General features: G+C 37.3%; 5 protein-coding genes across 6 annotated transcripts; 2 read left to right on the forward strand and 3 right to left on the reverse strand.

The window, feature by feature from the left end:
• Positions 1-2: 2 nt before the first annotated feature.
• Positions 3-1,739, reverse strand: faub (FAU ubiquitin like and ribosomal protein S30 fusion b). Its single transcript, XM_067399300.1, has 5 exons — positions 1,649-1,739; positions 1,457-1,541; positions 1,209-1,353; positions 991-1,046; positions 3-366 (listed from the first exon to the last, which is right to left on the reverse strand). The coding sequence occupies exons 2-5, from the start codon at positions 1,529-1,531 to the stop codon at positions 241-243; spliced, it is 402 nt and encodes a 133-aa protein (XP_067255401.1). The 5' UTR covers positions 1,532-1,541; positions 1,649-1,739; the 3' UTR covers positions 3-240.
• A 233-nt stretch (positions 1,740-1,972) lies between these two features.
• Positions 1,973-3,245, forward strand: mrpl49 (mitochondrial ribosomal protein L49). The gene is made up of 4 exons (XM_067399302.1): positions 1,973-2,104; positions 2,315-2,462; positions 2,632-2,756; positions 2,836-3,245. Exons 1-4 carry the CDS (start codon positions 1,994-1,996, stop codon positions 2,980-2,982), a joined length of 531 nt encoding a protein of 176 aa, XP_067255403.1. The 5' UTR covers positions 1,973-1,993; the 3' UTR covers positions 2,983-3,245.
• Positions 3,246-3,493: 248 nt separating this feature from the next.
• On the forward strand, positions 3,494-5,799 carry znhit2 (zinc finger, HIT-type containing 2). Of its 2 annotated transcripts, none has more exons than XM_067399304.1 (2): positions 3,494-4,037; positions 4,150-5,799. In XM_067399304.1, exon 2 carries the CDS (start codon positions 4,194-4,196, stop codon positions 5,790-5,792), a length of 1,599 nt encoding a protein of 532 aa, XP_067255405.1. In that variant the 5' UTR covers positions 3,494-4,037; positions 4,150-4,193; the 3' UTR covers positions 5,793-5,799. The 2 variants fall into 2 exon arrangements, with proteins under 2 accessions (XP_067255405.1, XP_067255404.1); XM_067399303.1 differs by having other exon boundaries at positions 3,496-4,042.
• A 356-nt stretch (positions 5,800-6,155) lies between these two features.
• Positions 6,156-11,462, reverse strand: tm7sf2 (transmembrane 7 superfamily member 2). Its single transcript, XM_067399306.1, has 11 exons — positions 11,374-11,462; positions 11,090-11,156; positions 10,781-10,977; positions 10,635-10,689; positions 9,685-9,879; positions 9,426-9,529; positions 7,786-7,905; positions 7,510-7,678; positions 7,353-7,433; positions 7,050-7,172; positions 6,156-6,322 (listed from the first exon to the last, which is right to left on the reverse strand). The coding sequence occupies exons 2-11, from the start codon at positions 11,148-11,150 to the stop codon at positions 6,162-6,164; spliced, it is 1,266 nt and encodes a 421-aa protein (XP_067255407.1). The 5' UTR covers positions 11,151-11,156; positions 11,374-11,462; the 3' UTR covers positions 6,156-6,161.
• Positions 11,463-11,672: 210 nt separating this feature from the next.
• Positions 11,673-20,816, reverse strand: vps51 (VPS51 subunit of GARP complex). Its single transcript, XM_067399307.1, has 11 exons — positions 20,496-20,816; positions 20,139-20,268; positions 17,300-17,446; positions 16,913-17,132; positions 14,511-15,414; positions 13,729-13,944; positions 13,565-13,648; positions 13,333-13,467; positions 13,088-13,209; positions 12,474-12,561; positions 11,673-12,366 (listed from the first exon to the last, which is right to left on the reverse strand). Exons 1-11 carry the CDS (start codon positions 20,670-20,672, stop codon positions 12,106-12,108), a joined length of 2,484 nt encoding a protein of 827 aa, XP_067255408.1. The 5' UTR covers positions 20,673-20,816; the 3' UTR covers positions 11,673-12,105.
• Between the last annotated feature and the right edge of the window lie 244 nt (positions 20,817-21,060).

Below are 21,060 nucleotides of genomic sequence, written 5' to 3' on the forward strand. Positions count from 1 at the left end.
TCTTCTTGCCACTGACATAAAGAGATCCCAGTGAATCATAGTATATTACATTTCTATAATCAAATACTGTATTTAACTATACTTGTACAAAATATTGTTTCAGCATATAAAGGGCACAAATTAGTTAATTTTATGAATCGGTTGGCTTTTAAATTACAATTTTCCCATCAAAAAGTCATCAAATGATCAGGCAAAGTGAACTGCCCAGGAATGCAGTGAACAGTCGTTTTGAAGAGCAAATTAAGAGTTGGCATTTGGTCCTTTCTTTTTGCCAAATGTTGGGACAACATTGACAAAGCGCCGATTGTACTGAATTCTTCTCTTTGCCCTGCCGGTCTTTTTCTTTTTCTTTTCCTGCTTGTCCACCTGAAAGGATCAATATCAGTGCACAAAGTCAATAAACAAGTAAATCCTCCCAATTAAAATTCTCAAAATATAATTAGATATGAATATTTTTTTTTAATAGCTGCATCCCAGTTTGCATACTATCCATCCTAATAAATTCTCAAAATTAGAATGCATGTCCAAAAATCATAGTATGTTTAAATGAAGCTTGCAAGGACGGGGTTTAAGTGAACTAAATGAGCGGAGACGTCCTTCATAAAATCTAACTTTTAAAAAGACACGCTTAGGCATTAACTTTTAAATGCATCATTATGCAAAAAGATGAGGATATTTTCCACATGAAAGACCCTCAACATAAACATGCTACTTCTTTTCTCTGCAGTACAGTAGGAAGAATTGAGTAGATTAAATAAAATGAACTGAAATGTTAAGTATATGAAGATGTTAACTGTGGCAAAATGATTGACAAGACAGCTTACAGTGATAGGATTCACATCTGCGGTCACCTTTATGACATGGTAGTATGTCCCAAAACGTGCCTACTCATCTGTTACACACTCAAAAATATGTATTTTTTTCTTCACAAAAAGAGTATAGGACATAGTACAAGTAGGCAAACTGGGATGCAAATACATGTAGACTTACCTTGGGAGTTTGTCCTCTGACCTTTCCTGCTCTAGCCAGTGAACCGTGGACCTTGCCTTTGGGTGGGAAGAGGTTATATTTATGAAAACATTCAAACCAAGATAATGCATGATAAGGCAGCCAGTTACTCTACTTTCAGACCTTCCATCTTCTACAACATTGGCATGGTAAATGCTCACAGGTAGAGGGTAATAAAGCCACAGGGGTTTGATCTTTACCTCCCAAGAGCCTTGATGAGACCTCAAGAGTGTTAAACTCCTCAATACCAGACTGACAAATCAGTGTCTCATCCTGAAGGGGAATCCCGCAGTGTGAAATGATCTGATCATCACAGGTCAGACCCTCCAAAGCTTCAATCTGAGCCTGGAAAACAAGTAGTCAAATGTAATAATTAATAAACAAATAGTTTCTAATTCTTATTCACGTTTGTCTACAGTAACTATGTATGAAATGTAAGATAAAGTACCTTGATATGGGCGACAGTCTCTGACCCATTCAGATGTATAGAGTGCAAAGTCTGGCCACGAACAAACAACTGCATGATGTAAAGTCTTCATAAAACAGAATTAAAATGTTATCAGCTTGACAGAATAGTTACAAACAGCACAATATCATCACCACTATTACTTAAATAATGAAAGTAAAGACCAATACTAACATGAATCGATTTTGATAACTGAGTAGGAAACACAGGACATCAACATCAAAAAGTCTGAAGTGTTTACACGATTCTACTACTAGAAAGTGCTCTGAGCATGCTCGTTATTATAAAAAAAAAGCAACTTAAAAGTCCCCTGGACAGCACCTAAAGCACAATTTTATTATTATGTTGCGTATCAAATTCTTGGTACATAGAAGTGAAAATAAAATTGTATAAATATAGATTTTGATCAAGTTCTTGAAAATTTATATTTTCCATTTTTTTTCTGTTGTCAATAAAGCTTCTTCTTTCAAACTCGTGACGTAAGACTCTGCTGTCCTTCCTCTCCCTCAGAAAAGAGAAATGTCCGCCTCCGTCAGAAGCATGTCTTTGACAGTCTGCCGAGCTGCAAGAGTTGCTTACAGAGCTTTTAATCCAGCCACACGTTCATTGAGTTCTGGATCTTGCTTAAGAGTAAGTATTACAATCAGTTTTACCTTATAATTTATCCGGGTAGTGTAATAATAAGCGGTGCATTGGCTGTCACAATCTATGTGAATTTGCATCGGATGGTTTGTTCTTGAAATGTTACGAGTGGTTTCGTGTAATAACAACAAGCAATCATTCTAGTTTGATAATTAAACATAAATGAGTGCTTATTAGGACGGTTTTGTTTGATTTTAGACACAAAACAGCCCTGCTGAAGGATCAGGGGGCATCATTGAATCCACAGAAGAGTTCAGGTTTGTGGAGAGACTTATTCCTCCTTCACGCATCCCAACTCCTCCTAGACATGATGGTCCTGCACCGTCAGGTTGGATCCCACCACCAGGTAGAGGCACTTTTATTTTCTTTACCCTACATATGATCATACCATTGTCTCTTAGCTATAAGGGATAGGTGTTTTGCATCATATTTAACTTTTAATGTGTTGTTGGAAAAACATTTTGTGATATTGCTATTGATGGAGTTTTATTTCTTTGTTTTTATTATTTCCACAGATACACCACCTTCACTGCCCTACATGATCCGTCGCTCCAGAATGCACAATGTTCCTGTTTACTCTGACATCAAGCATGGGAATCAGCACAGTACTCTGCTCAGAAAGGTTGAGGGAGACATATGGGTGAGTAATGAACTGACAGGTTTAGATGCTTAATAATAGTCCAAAATTATTTTATTAACTTTACATCAATCTTTTCCAGGCCCTGGATAAGGATGTTAAGGAATTCCTGCTGGGGCTTACGGGCAAAGAGCCTCCAACACAGGTTAATGAAATAACCGGGACTATAAGAATTAAAGGGCAGTTTGATAAAGAGCTGAAGGACTGGCTTCTGAAGAAGGGATTTTAACTGATCTACTGGAGTCACGGCTAATGAACTGAACTGGTATACAGGAAAGGCTGAGTGGAAATGTATAATATTCTCTCTTCTTTGAACAGGTGGACAAAGTGTAAATTCTTTCAATTCAGTCATTAGTGTACAATTTCAATGCTTGTGTTTGCCATTGTATTAAAGTTTGTGATTATAGCAAACATTTTTTCGTGTTATCCCTGATTTTTAGGATTGAAACAAATAAAAGTAAGATTCTCACAATATCCATTCATCTTTTATTGAATAAAACATACAAATTATTATATAACAATTTACAATCAAACAAAATTTATTTGTCCTTAGACAATTTTTCATGATAATTTACAAAATATACATAACTGAAAAAATGTATTTAAAACATGAATAAAATAATTAAATTTTCAAATACACAAATTATTCATTTTTAGTTGTAATTGTTTATCACCTTATTTATTTTTTTAATTTACAAAGTTTTTCCATAGGTTAACCCCTTCACAGATACATTTTTTTTATATTAGTTCTTGCCTTTATTTATTTTTAAATGTACATTCCCCTTTGTTTATACTGACTTTCTCTCATATCAAATAGCATCTAAATACAATTAGTAAGTAAATTATTATATACATTATCTGTGCAGTGTAAAAATCTAATTTTAAAGCATATAATTTATTAAATAATATATTTGTTGGTTTGTAATAGTCAACCCGATTTACAACCCTTATTGCTCTCTTCTGTAACATATACTGGATTTATGTTGGTTTTATTATACATACACTTTCTTTCAAATTAATATATTATACAAGTATGAATACAGCAATAAAAAAATAAAAGAGTAATATCTATCTATTTATCTATCTTATGCGCATATTTTGCGCAGCCTTGTTGCTTGAAGAGCAAAGGGAGGTATGCGTCATCATGTTGCGACGAGGAACGTTGTTCTAACGTGACGCGTCTGTATGAAATCATATTTATAAACACGCGCTGACGAAAATATCCACTACTTTTTCAGTTTACTTGCATGTGTGTGAAAACAAAGTGCGCGCACACAAATATTGGTCAGGTAAGATAAATACTATAAAACACTTTATTATGAATGGTGTTGATGTGTAATTGCATTTAATGGCATCTGTTTTGCTCTTGTGAAGATTTTTTTCGTTTTAATTGCAGATCATAACTATTATACAAATGCATTCTAACTGGGGAAATTGATCATGGATCCTGTTGTTAGACGTAAAATCCCCGCGTGTGTCCGTTCATTACTCACTGATATTGCACCAAAGGAGGAGGAATACCTAAGCGACTGGCCAGAAACCGACTCCGAGCAAATTACCAGCAAAGATGGGATCGCACTTCCCAAAAGAGGGACTTCTGAACCTCTCCTGACACCTGCTGATGGCACAAAGGGCGAAAGTACTGATGGAAACGCATCATTAGTCAAGCCATGCGGGCTTTGCTTATCCAAACCGTCCTGTTACACTTGCCCAAGGTGTAACATCCTATATTGCGGACTGGCTTGTTACAGGAGTCAGAATCACTCTAAATGCTCAGAGGAGTTTTACAAGGAGTCTGTGCTTCAGGAGCTGAAATCCCAAGGTGCCACAGATGAAGAGGGGAAAAGAAAAATGCACGAAATTCTGTTACGGCTCAGACAGAGTGCAGAGAGTGAGGGAGGGATGGAGAATTTAATAAGGAACTTGGGAGAAGATGGGAATAGTGTGACTGAACAAGACGCGCATGCTTTGGAGCTGCTTTCTAGGTTAGCAGAGATTCAGTCTGGTGGGGATGAAAAAAGTCACGAGGTGCAAGAAATACTGGCGAAACTTGGAGATATTGAAGATGGGAGTGAGGAAGAGGAAGCTGATTTAGCTGAAAAGTTAGCCGGGATGGATATTGACTCTCTTTCAGAGGAAGAACTCTGGTCGTTGTTGTCATCCCAGGAAAAGGAGAAATTTGAGAGACTGGTGAAAGAAGGTGGCATCGGTGGGCTGGTTGTCCTGTGGAGCCCCTGGTGGGAACGGCACGAGAAAGACACTAAAGCACTTATAGAGGAACTTCAGTCTGGGAATCATGAAGAAATGCATGATGTGACTGAAAAAAACGATGGAGAAAGCAAGGAAGTCAGTCGCAGTAAAGTACAATCAAACAAAACTCTAAGAAGCCAAATCCCTCCAATAAGTGCCAAAATCCCTCCTCTTCACACTCTATCCTCAAAGCCATCTCCTCTAGTGCAGTACAACCTGATCAATGCTCTTTATGGATACACCTTCTCGCTGTGTCTCTTCAATGGAGACTTCTCAGAGGTGTTGCTGGAGTTCTGTCAGGCGGTGCTTGCCATCTCAGAGGGTCTGGGTGACGGACGGGTCTTCAACTCTGTCCCAGAGGCGCTCGACGCCGGAATAAGGGCTGTATCTGCAGGAGGATACTTTGACCGTGAGGACCCTTTAGCTTCACTTCGAGCTGTGGAAGCGGTGGCTCATATTCTGACTGGAGAGAGCAGAGAGGACGCTGCGGGATTTTCGCTGTCCGCTTTGTCCCAGCTGCGCGCGGCTTTGAGCCAGGCAAAGGCTTCTGTTCCCAAGGAAGACGAGCGGACGAGGCGGATATATTTTCAAGCTGGAAAGAAGTGCGAGTTTTTTCAGTCTTGGGTAAAAGAGAATGCCAAAGTTTTGAGGAGTCTGGCAGGATGCGTGTGGACGGACTATGAGAGCAGGGAGCAGGAGAGGACGACATTAGAGGGAGAGAAGAAACGTTTGGAAGAGGGACGGGGGAAAAGTAGAGTTAAAGGTGTCTTGATAGAAGAGTTTGAGTGAGATTGTTATTACAATATATTAGAAATTATTTAAAATTAAGCAATTGTTTATTAAAACATTTGTGTGTAATGTAATTTTCAAAGAATTAAAAACATTAAACATTTTAGGTGAAAATAAAATCCGAATTTTCTATTACTACTATTGTGGTTGTTGTTGAGCATCTTTAAATGTCATTCATGCTACACTCCACACTCATTTATTATATTAAAATGCTTTTTAATAATATAATACAATATATTTTATACAATATATTTAAAAAACAATAACATTTGAATGAATGGATAGCCATGTTATGATGCAAATAAAAACAATGGATGTCCAGTTCTCTGTACCTAAAAGGCAAATAATCTTTTGGTGGTTCAGAACACGTTAATAAACGAACGGGATTATTCTGTAGGGCACTCGTCTGCAGTAGGTGTCCCAGGCCAGTCCATACTTTGCTCTGCATTGTTTCTCATCTCTGGCCTCTCGGTGGATGAGCAGAACGGTGAAATATATGACATAGAAATAAGGGAGAATATGTGACGTTCCTAGGGGGGAAAAATGGTGGAATAAACAAATTGTTGTATTGCAAGTATGATTTGTCTTTTTTTATTATTATTATTTTGATGGCGCAAGAAATGGATAGTTTAAAATACAATGGCAAACAGCTAAGAAATTTGTCTTTAAAGGGATAGATCACCAAAAATAAATTTATTTACTCACTTTCATCTCATTCCAAACCCATAAGACTTTGGTTAATCTTCGAACACAAATTATGATACTTTGGTAAACACTTGTATGCGTCACGTGCTACAACAAACCTAATTGGTTCTCATGCACGCATGTTTGAGTTTCCGTGTTTACCATATGTGATGTGCTCTATGTGTATGTGTGTCGATCATTGTTTGGATGTAAATTAAATCTGTTCATCATATAGTGATTTTATCTCTCGCAAGACTTCAATATAAACCGCTTGATTCAGATGGTTTTATTTTATGCCTAGGACATTCAATAGAGGGACAGAAACCTCTCAGGTTTCATTAAAAAGTCAGTTTGGAATTACATGAGGGTGAGTAAATGATGACAATTTTCATTTTTAGGTGAACTGCCCCTTTAATTCAACCATTTTGGCTATTGTGAGGGTGTATAATAATATAAAACAAAAATAATATTAAAATAATTATTAAAATCATCATCATTTAGAGTGTTAAAGAAATTATCAGTATGTAACTGAAATGACGGACATCAGTTATTAATAATTTGTCCATCACTTACCACAAGGCAGGGACCAGGCCAGAGCCATGAGAAGGTCCCCCAGGTAGTTTGGATGCCTGACAAACCCCCACCACCCCGATACCAGTAGCCGCTTTCCTGTTGCTGTGGCAATTGTTTCCAGGTCTACAAGTGAAAAGGTTGGATGAGAAAATAACTTATGTTAATCTGGAGGCCATACTTGTGTCTTACAGTAATAAATTTACCCTGTTCTCCATTCATGATTGTGTTAGATACTGATAATGTATGACATGTTCTAAGACAATGGATACAAACTCAAAGTATGTAGTGTATGCGATCACTCACGTTGTACACTTTTATGTGTGGGGTCTCTTCTGAACTGATTTTTCTGAGAGTTGGACTTCCGGAAAATGAAATAACCGATTCCTGTGAAAAGATTGAAAAGAGGAAAAGTCAGAAACTGTTAAACACTCAGACTGCTGCAAAACAGGCTGTAGATTACCATTCAAAAGAATAATCCCTGCTGCTCCAAGAGTGCTAAGTGACTGTGGGTGCACAACTAGAAACATGGCCTGAAGGCCATATGTGAAGGGAACCCAGGCCAGATCACCAAACGCCAACATGAACCCAAATCCATCGTGCACAATGTCCATAGTAGTAAGCACAGCCTCCTGCAGACACAAGGAAAAAGTATAATGTTGTACATGTGGGACTTAGTTTTCTTTCACCGCTATGAATGAATTTCCTAAGTTTTCAGACAAGACTAGTTTTTTCATACTTCATTCCACAGTGCATCTGTCACATAGAGGAGCTGGAAACTGTTGACAAGCAGCATGGAAAGAGATGGAGAGTCCCTCAGCTCTACTTCTTTCATTAACATCCCCAAGTTTATTACCACCTGAAAAACAATGGCACAAAAGAGAGACATGGGTAAAAATACTTTGGTGTTAATTTTAAAGGTGCCCTAGAATTAAATATTGAATTTATCTTGGCATTGTTAAATAACAAGAGTTCAGTACATGGAAAAGACATACACTGAGTCTCAAACTCCATTGTTTCCTCCTTCTTATATAAATCTTATTTGTTTAAAAGACCTCCGAAGAACAGGCGAATCTCAACATAACACGTAACAGTCGGGGTGTACGCCCCCAATATTTGCATATGCCAGCCCATGATCAAGCCATTAGACAAGGGCAGAACGTCTGGATGTGCACAGCTGAATCATCAGACTAGGTAAGCAAGCAAGAACAATAGCGAAAAATGGCAGATGGAGCAATAATAACTGACATGATCCATGATATAATGATATTTTTAGTGATATTTGTAAATTGTGTAATACTGTTAAATGTGGTTAAAGTTACCATCGTTTATTACTGTATTCACGGAGACAAAACTGTTTTCTATTTTCATTTTTTAAACACTTGCAGTCTGTATAATGCATAAACAAAACTTCATTCTTTATAAATCTCTCCAACAGTGTGTAATGTTAGCTTTAGCCATGTAGCATACTATCAAACTCATTCAGAATCAAATGTAAACATCCAAATAAATAAAATACTCACATGATCCGATGTATGCATGCAGCATGCATGACGAACATCTTGTAAAGATCCATTTTGATATTAGCTGTGTGAACTGTGTTTATGCTGTTCAAGGCAAACGAGAGCTCCGGGGGCGGGGAGCATGAGATTTAAAGGGGCCGCAACCTATATATCAGTGCATAGTTAATGATGCCCCAAAATAGGCAGTTAAAAAAATGAATACAAAAAAATCTATGGGGTATTTTGAGCTGAAACTTCACAGACACATTCAGGGGACACCTTAGACTTATATTACATCTTTTAAAAAGAAGTTCTAGGGCACCTTTAAAGTTGCATAACTTGAACCTGCATGTATACATGTTCAATAGTCAGAAAGAAAGAAATTTGAAAGAAATTAATAGTTTCATTAAGGAAAGATGCAATAAATTGATCATAAGTGATGGTAAAGGCTATTATGTTAATGTTATAAAAGAGTTATATTTCAAATAAATGCTGTTCTTTTCAGTTTCCACAAAAATATTAAGCAACAAAATTGTGTTTAACATTGATAATTGATAATAAGAAATGCTTCTTGGGCACCAAATATATATTCAAAGCATATTAGAAGGATTTTTGAAATATCATGTGACACTAAAGACTCAAGTAATGATGCTGAAAATTCAGCTTTGCCATCAGAGATAAAAATCACATTTTAAATTATATTAAATTAGTAAACAGTTACGTTAAATTCTAATAATATTTTAAAATATTACTTTTTTTTGTGTATTTTTATAATAATATTTCACCATGTTACTGTGTACTGCATTTTTGGTAAAATCTAGCCTTAGTGAGAAAAAACTTATACACATACACACATATGGTTGTAAACATCTCTTACCCAGCCTATTAATCCAGGTCTCAGTTCACAGAAATACTTCAAGTCAAAGTCTCCAATGCGAGGGTTGAGCTCTCGACCCATGTAGAAGTCATAAAGAGGATTTCCTACAAATAACAAAGAAACTTAACTGACAAAATTTCAAAGAGACAGACAGCAGCAGCATCTGGAATATCTGAAAGGATTTTGCATAGTGAAACAGAACTTATAGATAATATAAGAAACCACACTGATCTGTAAATATCAGAACTGATTATCTCACCTGTGTTTCCTCCAAGTGATAAAGCATGTTGAGGTGCCCAGAAGGAGCGGATATACAGGTACATAGACAGCAGGTAGGACAACCCAATGGCACATACAGCCAGAGGCAAAATGAGCTCAAACAGATAGCCGAGTGGCATTCCCAGCCAAACGCACATTATCAACAGGGCAGCAGTAATGCTCAGGGCATGGAAACCTAAAAAATAAAGATGCAAAAAATACTACAGATCACAGTCATATCTGCAAATATACATATACACTACAATTCAAAAGTTTGGAGTCAGTACGTTTTTTGGTTTCATGGTTTCCATACAAATATTAAACAACATTGATAATGATAAGAAATGTTTCTTCATCACCAAATCACCACTAGAATGATTGAGCATACTATGTTAAAATAAAACTTATTTTAAATTATAATAATATATCAAATTACTACTCTTTTTATTGTAGCCTTGGTGAACATAATAGACTTATTTAAAAAACATTAAAAATCTTTTGAATGGTAGTTTATATTTTTTCATGGTTAAGATTATTTTAATTAAGCAACTGAACATATTATTTTTCTTCAGAACTACATTTATTCTGGCTAAATTTTCATCTTTTCCCCTTAATCTTTATATTCTTTGTAAAAATGTGAATTTTGAAGACTAGAAACTTCATGATAACTACATGAAAATCTTGAATTATGAAACTATGCTATAACTTCTATGAGCTGAAGCACAGTCCAGATATAGGGGGAAATTTGAGATTACTGATAAATGGAATTTGAACTCTACTTTGTATATCATATCATAAGTGGTAAAAACCAAGGACACTGGGTCAAGGCTATCCAGTTTAATTCATGTAAAAGACATGAAAAGTTCAAACAACAACTACAATATGTAAATCAGCCATCATTAGCATTATTTCTATAACATTTAAGACAGAAACACAGACAGTCTACATTACCATTTATGGGATATTTTAATCTGGACCCATCTCTGAGGACCAATCCTTCAGAAACCTGTTAACAAATGAATCAGTATAATATCTGTCATACTCTTTTCAGAAAATAATCTAATTTGGCTTTCAAAGAAATGAATGATGGGTCTCACCTTCCCAATGGGCAGCAGGTAGAGAAAACTCTGCAGGGTGATCCAACCAACAATCACAACCGCGGCCAAAGGGTCCCATAACTGTGCTGCAGGGGTTAGAGGAGGAGGCCACTGCAGGACACTGGCTGCTGGAGACCGACACACACTCAGGAGGTACAGAACAGTCAGAGGCAGGAACACAGGGATGCAGGTGGCACCTGGACAGGTGAGGAGAACAAATGATCTCAAATATGGCACAGAAGCCATATATCATCATCACACAGTAGATTCAATATGACATACATATATACACAACAAACAATGGCTCACCAAGAGCACCTCCAAATTCCCTTTCAGCTGTATGTGATGCTTTGTGCTTGTTAGGCTTCATTTTTGCCTGTTTGGGACAAAGAGTGAAGATGAGAGCACTTAGCATGGCTGACAAAACATTCATAGTAAGTTATGCAAGAACAGCGCATTATTTAAATTACAGTGCGTCTGTTAATAGTAGTTGTGTAAAAGACGCGTTCGTAATATCATGATGATTTTCAGACTAAAGCGAATCAACCAAATTAATATATACATATAATAAAAATAGCTTATTTTTCTCTTACCTCGGTTTTCCACGAACTTACTGTTATATTGTATGGTAACTGCTCAACATCACAGTAAATGACTGAGGAGGAGACGCCTGCGTAAACACGCTGTGTGCGTTACTGTATCTGACCAATCAGCGCGTACCGCTGCTATCAGAAGAGTGAGGAGAGACAACCTGCGAACCAATCCGAATCAGAGGAAAGCTGGAAAACCCGCCCATTCTGCTTTCCTGACCAATGGCAAGAGAGTCTGCTCTTACTTCATATTTCATAGTCATATCTCCTCCCAAGAAACTGATAGACGCAAAGTTCTTTTTGTACATTACGTTTATTAAATACATAATATCCAGTTATGCAGATTGAACAGCTTTCAAAGTCGATGAATACTGTAATAATTCATAAAATAAAAATTTCAAACATACTGAAACATACTGATTACTGTTTTATAAACAAATCATCTTACCCTTAATATACAGTGATTTTAGTTAAATGAGTTTATTTACTTTTAATGCTGCGTTGCGTTCATTTTGTGACTGACAAAATCCCACAATATTTCATCTTTAAGCTTCAATCAAATGAAGGTGGTGATCTCAATCCAGCTATAATAGTTCAATTGGAGGTCACAGATTTTATATTCAGTGTTAAAGCGACCAGTTACACGAAAACTTCAAATATAAGTATTAATATTTTCCACCAATTGAGTTCACTTATGTGCAAATTGGACTGCAGATTTAAAGAAATGCACCCGCTCTACCCCCTCTCACAGATGACCTCAATGACACTTTGCTCCATTGGAGACGGGTCCAAGCAACGATGGGCAGCACTACCCACGATCTCATCCAAAAGGAAGTGCACCAAGTTCTCATCAGACACAAACCGCCACAGATACATCTGTAAGTAGTGGCAGTCCACCTGGATTTGCTGTAGTCCGTATCTGCCAAACGTACGGAGACGGACACATTCAAGGAATGTCTTCAAACTAATCTTAATGATGCCAGTTAGCACTGAGACCTAGGACAAGAAAGATAAGACTGAAAAAACTCAAATACGAAAATATGCATTGGTCAGTTAGTTCAATTACAGTAACAATAGTTAGCAAACAGTGTTTTGATTTCTACCTTGTTGAACTCCACAGGGCTAAAGATATCAATCCTCTCAGAAAATAGCTTGTGAATGTTACTGAGCAAGTTTGTGTCCATTGGAGCACTGGGGGAAAAAAAAACAAAAAACACAAGAATGAACAATATTCTATATTAATGTGTAACTGTATATTCCATTATATCTTTACAGTACTCAGGCATGATTTTTTTTTCCCACCTGATTTTCAATATGAATATACACTGCTAATATTAAAAATAATAAATGATATATATATATATTATTCAAATGGTACATATTAAACAAATCAACAGAAATATAAATATATATATATTCAAATAATACTGTAATTACATAATGGAATTATAATTTAAGTATTTTTGCAATACAATTAAAAAACAAGTATTTAATAAAATTCATAATAAATATAAAAATATTATTAATATTCATGAGTGTCTTTTTTTAAACGTTAAACCTTTAGGGAGGCCCTAAAGCTTCTCTTTTGTTAGCAATAGATTTATAGATGATTCTCATTACAAATTTGTGAAGATGGTTGATGAAGGTTGAATTTTTAAAAGCACTTTATAAGAAATTCTGATTTAAACTCTGTAAAATAAGTGCAGTGACTGCGCACCTTGGAGTATAGCTTGGCGCGTAGCGGATCTGCTGTCTTGAGCTGCTGTACACAGAGAAGGTGCGTTTGCTGGAGTCACTGCTGTGGGCTTTCCTTACTCCCTCTTCATAAAGCAGACCCACCTATGCACAGGAAAGAGCATTACAATTGGCTTATGCAAATGGTTACAAAGAACATACCTTAATAATATCTTTACATAGATCTGTTTTGTATATGAAATGTGGAACAAATGTTCGATGCATCACCTGTACATCAATAGAAGTGGTATCTTCCACCACCCTTTTCATTACAGCTCGGACATTTCGAGGTTCAATGGTGTTCACCCAGTCTCTGGTTTCCACGCTCTTCCTCAGCATCTGACTGATGATTAACCCTTGAACCTGTATCAAAACAAAACCGGCTCAACAAATGTTGTCCAACAGCAATCCTAAACCAAAATAAATGACTCCGGACAGCTAAATTGTTTCACTTAATTACCTTCACATAGTGGTTCAGTAATTTCTGAGCTGCTTCTCTGGCCTCTGCACAAAGTGCTGTAACAGGAGTGACTGGAGTGTGGTGCTGTTTAGAGAGGAAAAGTCAGCATGAATAATAGTGTATTCAGAATTTGTTTTTATCAGAATATAATGGATATTTAATACCTGTACAAGAAATTGTTCATCTGTGAGTGTGAGAATGTAGGAGATGGTGGAGGTCTCATAGTCCAGACAGAGACGAGAGAGCAGCAGAAGGAGGGCAGGAGGGGTGGATCCTCCTCTGTCACCTGCGCTCTCACAGTACTGCCGAGACGACTGGCAGATAAACTTAATAAAGCTCACCACCAGACCCTCACGCACACCCTGACTGCAAAACTCACCCTGAGAGAAACATACGAGACAGATATTAGACAAACGACATGGGAACAATAATACTTAACCCTCTGGTGGTCTTCACCTATTTTAGACTATAAAATGTATGTTTAAGTTTGGATTGGAATAGTTTTGTGTATGACTTTTATGACACTTGTTATATGGACATGAAAAATATTCATTTAGTGGTTGTAATACCATGGTATTACATATGATTTTCTTTATTTCTCCCACCAGATGGCACCAATCTGCCTTCCATGTATCTTTTGCCATTTTTAAATTAACCACTGTGTGATTTTTTTCTAATTTTTATTATTTTAAATTAAATAAATGATGCATAATTTAGAGGTGAATATTGTCTAGTAACCTGAAATCCCCTCAAAATGCAAAATATTAAAGAAATATCACTGAAACAAAATATAGTACACCGATTTTATTAGAAAAAAAAGTCACGCTTACGCCTGTTTTGACCACCGAGGATCACAAGTGTGACCCCTAAGTGTTAAATAAAGGTCCAATACTAAAATGTAAGTATTTTATATACATAATGTACATATATACACTTAATTCTTTACCTTGAAATAAGGCTTGTTGGAGAATGTGATGTCCTTTGCTGTGAAGAGATGCACTGATGCTAATACAGACTTTAACTGATTCAGAATAAAGTTTGATAACGACGTCAGCAGTTCTGGCAGACTGGGCGGGGCATCCTTATTTGTAGCCCCTCCTACGAGAGCTCCACCTCCTGATGCACTGGCCCCACCCACTGATAGACGAGGGGCAGCCAATGCCTGTCTTACATCAGTAAGGCTGTCATGGTAGAAGGTCTGTAAGGCAGACAGGTACTGTTTTATTCTCTCCCTCGCTGCGCGCACCACTATCTCAGTTCCTTGGCTGGGCACTGCCGACCCCGGAAGTAGTTTGGATATGGCCTGTAATCTGCGATGAAAGCGATCAAGAGCTCTCACTAACAGAGAGTTATCTCCCACCCCCTTCTCTTCCTGTATCCTCCGCTCCACTAGAGAGAAGTACCTAGCAGCCAGGGTGTCGACAAACACATGTAGCTTGCCATTAGCCATCTCTGGGATGTTCTTCGAGGCTAATTCACCCTCTTGGGGACGGCTAATGAACAATTCTTGATAGGAGGCAATAACCAAACAGAGACTGCTGACAAACTCATTACACCCTCGATCTATGAACTCTAGAATGTCTGTTCCGGCCGTAGGGGAGAGGAATGGATTGAACGCAGAGGAACTAGGAGATACGGGATTTGACCCAGGACTTGTTTTTTGGACCGAGCTTCCACCAGTATCAGTAACTGTGGAGTCTTTAAGCTCTGCCTCCAATCCTTGGAGATCCGCCTCCAACCGAGACTGGGCGTGGCTGAGGAATTTGTCACAGAGCTCCTCCGCTGGTTCGTCCAACTGCAGAAGCAGCTCAACACATTCAGAAAGATCTTTAGCACTTGAACCTCCATCCCTGCAAGCAAATATTAAATGTACATTTAATAAAAAGCATTAGATTAGATTTGGGGGGAGGGGGCATCTACTGTAAACAAACAAACAATGTTATAATAATATTAGTTGTACAGAATATTATTAATATTTAGAATTAGATGTCTACGGAGGGGTCAGAGAGCTCTCGGACTACATCAAAAACAAAGGTCTTACAGATTTGGAACGACATGAGGGTAAGTAATTAATGGCAGAATTTTTTGTTGAACTAACCCTTTAAAGGTGTCATTGAACGTTTTTTTTTTTTTTTTTTTTACACGATTTTACAAGAATATTTTTAACTGCCTATTTTGGGGCATCATTAGAAATGCGCCGATTCAGGCTGCGGCCCCTTTAATTGCTCACGCTCTCCGCCCCCTCCCGAGCTCTCGACTCTATTATTGCATAAACAAAGTTCACACAGCTAATATAACCCTCAAAATGGATCTTTACAAAGTGTTCGTCATGCATGCTGCATGCATACATCGGATTATGTGAGTATAGTATTTATTTCGATGTTTACATTTGATTCTGAATGGGTTTGAGGCTATGCTCCGTGGCTAATGGCTAATGCTACACTGTTGGAGAGATTTATAAAGAATGAAGCTGTGTTTATGCATTATACAGACTGCAAGTGTTTAATAATGAAAATAACGACAGCTCTCGTCTCCGTGAATACAGTAATAAACGATGTTAACTTTAACCACATTTAACAGTACATTAGCAAACATGCTAACGAAACATTTAGAAAGACAGTTAACAAATATCACTAAAAATATCATGTTATCATGGATCATGTCAGTTATTATTGCTCCATCTGCCATTTTTCGCTATTGTTCTTGCTTGCTTACCTAGTCTGATGATTCAGATGTGCACAGATCCAGACGTTAATACTGCCTGCCCTTGTGTAATGCATTGAACATGAGCTGGCATATGCAAATATTGGGGGCGTACATATTAATGAGCCCGACTGTTACGTAACAGTCGGTGTTATGTTGAGATTCGCCTGCCTGTTCTTCTGAGGTCTTTTAAACAAATGAGATTTATATAAGGAGGATGAAACAATGGAGTTTTGTCATTTCCATGTACTGAACTCTTGTTATTCAACTATGCCTAGATAAATTCAATTTTTAATTCTAGGGCACCTTTAAAATTATGAATGTATATAATACTATTAATTAGTTTTGATTTATTCATTAATATTTTATTTCAGCTTTATTTTAATTACTGAAAATGATTTTTTTTATAGTTTTAATTAACAATAACAACACTGCTTCATGCCTTCATCCATTTCATCTTTCATCTTTATTGTATAATATCTAGTAGAAGCATCTCAACTTTGATTTGGGACTCATGACAATGACTTAATTTGCAGTTAAACCAAATTTCTGATGCTTCTTTCCAAATTCTACTAAATATAGCATTTTTAAAAAAAAAAAAAAAAACTAATACAAATATGCAGTGACATTCGAGAGAGCACAGACCTGAATTTCTGCCGCAGCTGTTGAGCGAGCTGCTCCATAATGACATGGCAGTCGTCTTGGATGCCCCTGAAAGATGGCATATGACTATACTGCTGCAGTACACAGCGTGCCCTCCGGTGGGCGCTCACTGCCTGGGCATAGGCCTGCAGCTCCAGACACTTATTAAGTCTTGCAGGCAGCTCAAATAGAAACTGCAGCTTACGGAGGAGAGTGTGAACACCTAGAAAGAAGGTGCGAAATTCATGACTTGAGTAGAATTCTTTTAGAGCCTTTAGATCAATCGTACATGAGAGTATCTGATGTGGTTTGAAAACATAATTGTTGTTATACTAGCAAAACAAGGCTGTAAAATGAACCAGTCATGGATCACACATTTCATATTCATACCTGATAGTTTAGTGATCTGTGCATGCTGGTCCTGCAGCGTCCCACTAATGCGGGCACTAAACTCTGTGATAGCGGTCATGTTGGCAGACAAGCAGTCCATTTCATCTTCCATCTTCTTGAAGTCATTCTTCATTTTTCTGATTGTGTCTGTGGAGAGACAAAGGGTTATGAGGGTTATGAATGATGCAATGCTGGGATTAATGTCCAAACAAAACCATCAAAGGAACTAGAAGACCAGCCAAGCTGGAGAAAAACATAAAAAGTCGGCATAAAAACAGAAATTAAATAGTGTTTTCCCTATTGAGGCAAGAAAATATTTAGGGCAGAACTTGATTTTGTTCATCAGAAACTGGCTGGATTTTTAGATACACCTAACAGATGATGCATACTATATATAGGCGAACAGATGCATCCAGAAAAACATTATAAAGCACACTGCGTTTATATTATAGGCTCATCTGCTTGCCTGTAGGTGTATATTGAATTGATCTTTTAATATTGCTTTCTTAGTACATTAGGACACGTCAAGCATTTTTAATGTTAAAATCGGTATGAAACGTAAGTTTTGATGGTCTTTTCTTCCTTATTGTGACATATATTCGAGTGAAACAGCTTTTCGAACAAGAAAAAAATGGGTGGGACTTTTTGTCCATCAGGAATTGATTGGATGGTTGGGGTTTCCATTAATGTGATCTCATGTGAGTGACAGGAGGTTGTCCCACCCTCAAGCCAGTAAACACATCATTTCCTATTATGAGGGCACATTAATTAAAAAAATTAAATCATGAAATTAAATAAAAAAATAAGAAATGGCAATTTTGATTTCATGATGGCATTTTAGAACGTCCCGCTATTGATTGCGCTGGGTGCTGTATATGGATCTTAAGTGCCCAAAACTTGACTTGCAGTTTGTTCATATATCTTCGCTTTTCTTTTTTTGATAAATTATCTAAATATTTGTAGCTTGAAAAATGAACAGGTCTGTGCTGCAGTTCTATTGATATTTTGCCCTCTAGAAAATTACAAAATGTCTCAACCCTTGCACTGGTGTACAAACCCAATTCCAAAAAAGTTGGGACACTGTACAAATTGTGAATAAAAACAGAATTGATGTGGAAGTTTCAAATTTCAATATTTTATTCAGAATACAACATAGATGACATGTCAAATGTTTAAACTGAGAAAGTGTATCATTTTAAGGGAAAATAGAATTAAATTTCATGGCATCAACACATCTCAAAAAAGTTGGGACAAGGCCATGTTTACCACTGTGTGGCATCCCCTCTTCTTTTTATAACAGTCTACAAATGTCTGGGGACTGAGGAGACAAGTTGCTCAAGTTTAGGAATAGGAATGTTGTCCCATTCTTGTCTAATACAGTCTTCTAGTCGCTCAACTGTCTTAGGTCTTTGTCACATCTTCCTCTTTATGATGCGCCAAATGTTTTCTGTGGGTGAAAGATCTGAACTGCAGGCTGGCCATTTCAGTAACCGGATCCTCCTTCTACGCAGCCATGATGTTGTAATTGATGCAGTATGTGGTCTGGCATTGTCATGTTGGAAAATGCAAGGTCTTCCCTGAAAGAGACGACATCTGGATGGGAGCATATGTTGTTCTAGAACTTGGATATACCTTTCAGCATTGATGGTGCCTTTCCAGATGTGTAAGCTGCCCATGCCACACGCACTCATGCGACCCCATACCATCAGAGATGCAGGCTTCTGAACTGAGCGCTGATAACAACTTGGGTTGTCCTTGTCCTCTTTAGTCCGGATGACATGGCATCCCAGTTTTCCAAAAAGAACTTCAAATTTTGATTCGTCTGACCACAGAACAGTTTTCCATTTTGCCACAGTCCATTTTAAACGAGCCTTGGCCCAGAGAAAACGCCTGCGCTTCTGGATCATGTTTAGATATGGCTTCTTTTTTGACCTATAGAGTTTTAGCCGGCAACGGCGAATGGCACGGTGGATTGTGTTCACTGACAATGTTTTCTGGAAGTATTCCTGAGCCCATGTTGTGATTTCCATTAAAGTAGCATTCCTGTATGTGATGCAGTGCCGTCTAAGGGCCTGTAGATCACGGGCATCCAGTATGGTTTTCCGGCCTTGACCCTTACGCACAGAGATTGTTCCAGATTCTCTGAATCTTTGGATGATATTATGCACTGTATATGATGATAACTTGATGATAAGAATTTTTCTCTGAGAAACTCCTTTCTGATATTGCCCCACTATGTTTCGCCGCAGCATTGGGGGAATTGGTGATCCTCTGCCCATCTTGACTTCTGAGAGACACTGCCACTCTGAGAGGCTCTTTTTATACCCAATCATGTTGCCAATTGACCTAATAAGTTGCAAATTGTTCCTCCAGCTGTTCGTTATATGTACATTTAACTTTTCCGGCCTCTTATTGCTACCTGTCCCAAAATTTTTGGAATGTGTAGCTCTCATGAAATCCAAAATGAGCCAATATTTGGCATAACATTTCAAAATGTCTCACTTTCAACATTTGATATGTTATCTATATTCTATTGTGAATAAAATATAAGTTTATGAGATTTGTAAATTATTGCATTCCTTTTTTATTCACAACTTGTACAGTGTCCCAACTTTTTTGGAATCGGGTTTGTACATCATCAGGGAAAAGATGTCATTGCAAGGGGAAGGGGAAGTTTAAGGTTTTTATTAAAGGTTACAAGGGCACATGAATTGCAGAAAAATAATAATGATGTGCAAAGATATTTAATATTGCAATATTCCATAAAAAAAGTCAATTTTGATTTCATGATGACTTTAACAGTTAATCTGAGCAATTATTATTTCATCCATTTGCTAACCTGTGGCTGAGATGAACTTATTGTAGTTTTCATAAACCAGGGTTTGCATGTCACTGTCCAGAGATCTGATCTGCTTCACCATACAGCTCTCATGATCCATCAACTCAGCCAGAGAACACTCCTTCCTCAGCTGAGACAAACAAGACATTTCAAAGCCAAACCACGGTACATTTTAGCCTTCTGTTATAAAAATACAGTCATACACGGGCATATATTGGAGAATAATATATACGTGGCATAAAATGACAGCATAGCACCACAAAGTGACAGCATACTCAACGCCACACTACAGACAGATGTGTACACCAACATAAAAAACAATAAACACTCACTATTTATCATTATTCATCACACTACCTTATTTAAATAAATCTCTGGGTCGAAATGCGGTCCGTTGATATCACACGGATCCAAAGACTCGGCTTGTTCTGTGGCTTTTCCTTCCTCATTCAGGCCGTAGTAGAGCTTCAGCATATTGTGCACCCGTCGACGCTGGGTCGGGTCCGAATCCGGTGGGGTTGTAGCTGAACTCATTTCCACCACAGCTCAACTATAGCCTAATGTCAGAGCGAGCAGGACTTTAATTCATGAATGAATGACAGATGTCAGCAAAACATCTGTTGCAAGAGCTCTGGTTACTACCTGCCAGCTCAGTTTGTGTATGGAGCTGCTGCTGCTCTGAACCAAAATGGCACTACTGTAGACTGTATTTCAAAATAAAGGTCCGGGACGCGATTTTTAATATATATATATATATATATATATATATATATATATATATATATATATATATATATATATATATATATATATATAATAAAAACAAAAATGTACTATTTGGTACATTTTAATTTGGAACAAATAATAGTGTTTTTAAATGTTATTTCAATTAAATGTAAATACAAAATGCCTTTAAAAAAGA

This window comes from Chanodichthys erythropterus, chromosome 10 (genome assembly GCF_024489055.1).
Source record: "Chanodichthys erythropterus isolate Z2021 chromosome 10, ASM2448905v1, whole genome shotgun sequence".
Lineage (NCBI taxonomy): Eukaryota > Metazoa > Chordata > Actinopteri > Cypriniformes > Xenocyprididae > Chanodichthys > Chanodichthys erythropterus.

What these genes read in the sequence shown, in the direction of transcription:
- faub (XM_067399300.1), bottom strand. Translation starts at nt 1,531, where the DNA reads ATGCAGTTGTTTGTTCGTGGCCAGACTTTGCACTCTATACATCTGAAT. An exon ending in AGACTGTCGCCCATATCAAG is followed by an intron (nt 1,354 to 1,456) that starts GTACTTTATCTT and finishes CTTGTTTTCCAG; the next exon opens with GCTCAGATTGAAGCTTTGGA. An exon ending in TCAGAGGACAAACTCCCAAG is followed by an intron (nt 367 to 990) that starts GTAAGTCTACAT and finishes TGATCCTTTCAG; the next exon opens with GTGGACAAGCAGGAAAAGAA.
- mrpl49 (XM_067399302.1), top strand. Translation starts at nt 1,994, where the DNA reads ATGTCCGCCTCCGTCAGAAGCATGTCTTTGACAGTCTGCCGAGCTGCA. An exon ending in GTTCTGGATCTTGCTTAAGA is followed by an intron (nt 2,105 to 2,314) that starts GTAAGTATTACA and finishes GTTTGATTTTAG; the next exon opens with ACACAAAACAGCCCTGCTGA. An exon ending in AGGTTGAGGGAGACATATGG is followed by an intron (nt 2,757 to 2,835) that starts GTGAGTAATGAA and finishes AATCTTTTCCAG; the next exon opens with GCCCTGGATAAGGATGTTAA.
- znhit2 (XM_067399304.1), top strand. Translation starts at nt 4,194, where the DNA reads ATGGATCCTGTTGTTAGACGTAAAATCCCCGCGTGTGTCCGTTCATTA.
- tm7sf2 (XM_067399306.1), bottom strand. Translation starts at nt 11,150, where the DNA reads ATGAAGCCTAACAAGCACAAAGCATCACATACAGCTGAAAGGGAATTT. An exon ending in ATCACTTGGAGGAAACACAG is followed by an intron (nt 9,530 to 9,684) that starts GTGAGATAATCA and finishes TGTTATTTGTAG; the next exon opens with GAAATCCTCTTTATGACTTC. An exon ending in CACACATAAAAGTGTACAAC is followed by an intron (nt 7,173 to 7,352) that starts GTGAGTGATCGC and finishes TTTCACTTGTAG; the next exon opens with ACCTGGAAACAATTGCCACA.
- vps51 (XM_067399307.1), bottom strand. Translation starts at nt 20,672, where the DNA reads ATGAGTTCAGCTACAACCCCACCGGATTCGGACCCGACCCAGCGTCGA. An exon ending in ACAGATCACTAAACTATCAG is followed by an intron (nt 17,133 to 17,299) that starts GTATGAATATGA and finishes CCTTCTTTCTAG; the next exon opens with GTGTTCACACTCTCCTCCGT. An exon ending in GCGCCAAGCTATACTCCAAG is followed by an intron (nt 12,562 to 13,087) that starts GTGCGCAGTCAC and finishes TTTTTCCCCCAG; the next exon opens with TGCTCCAATGGACACAAACT.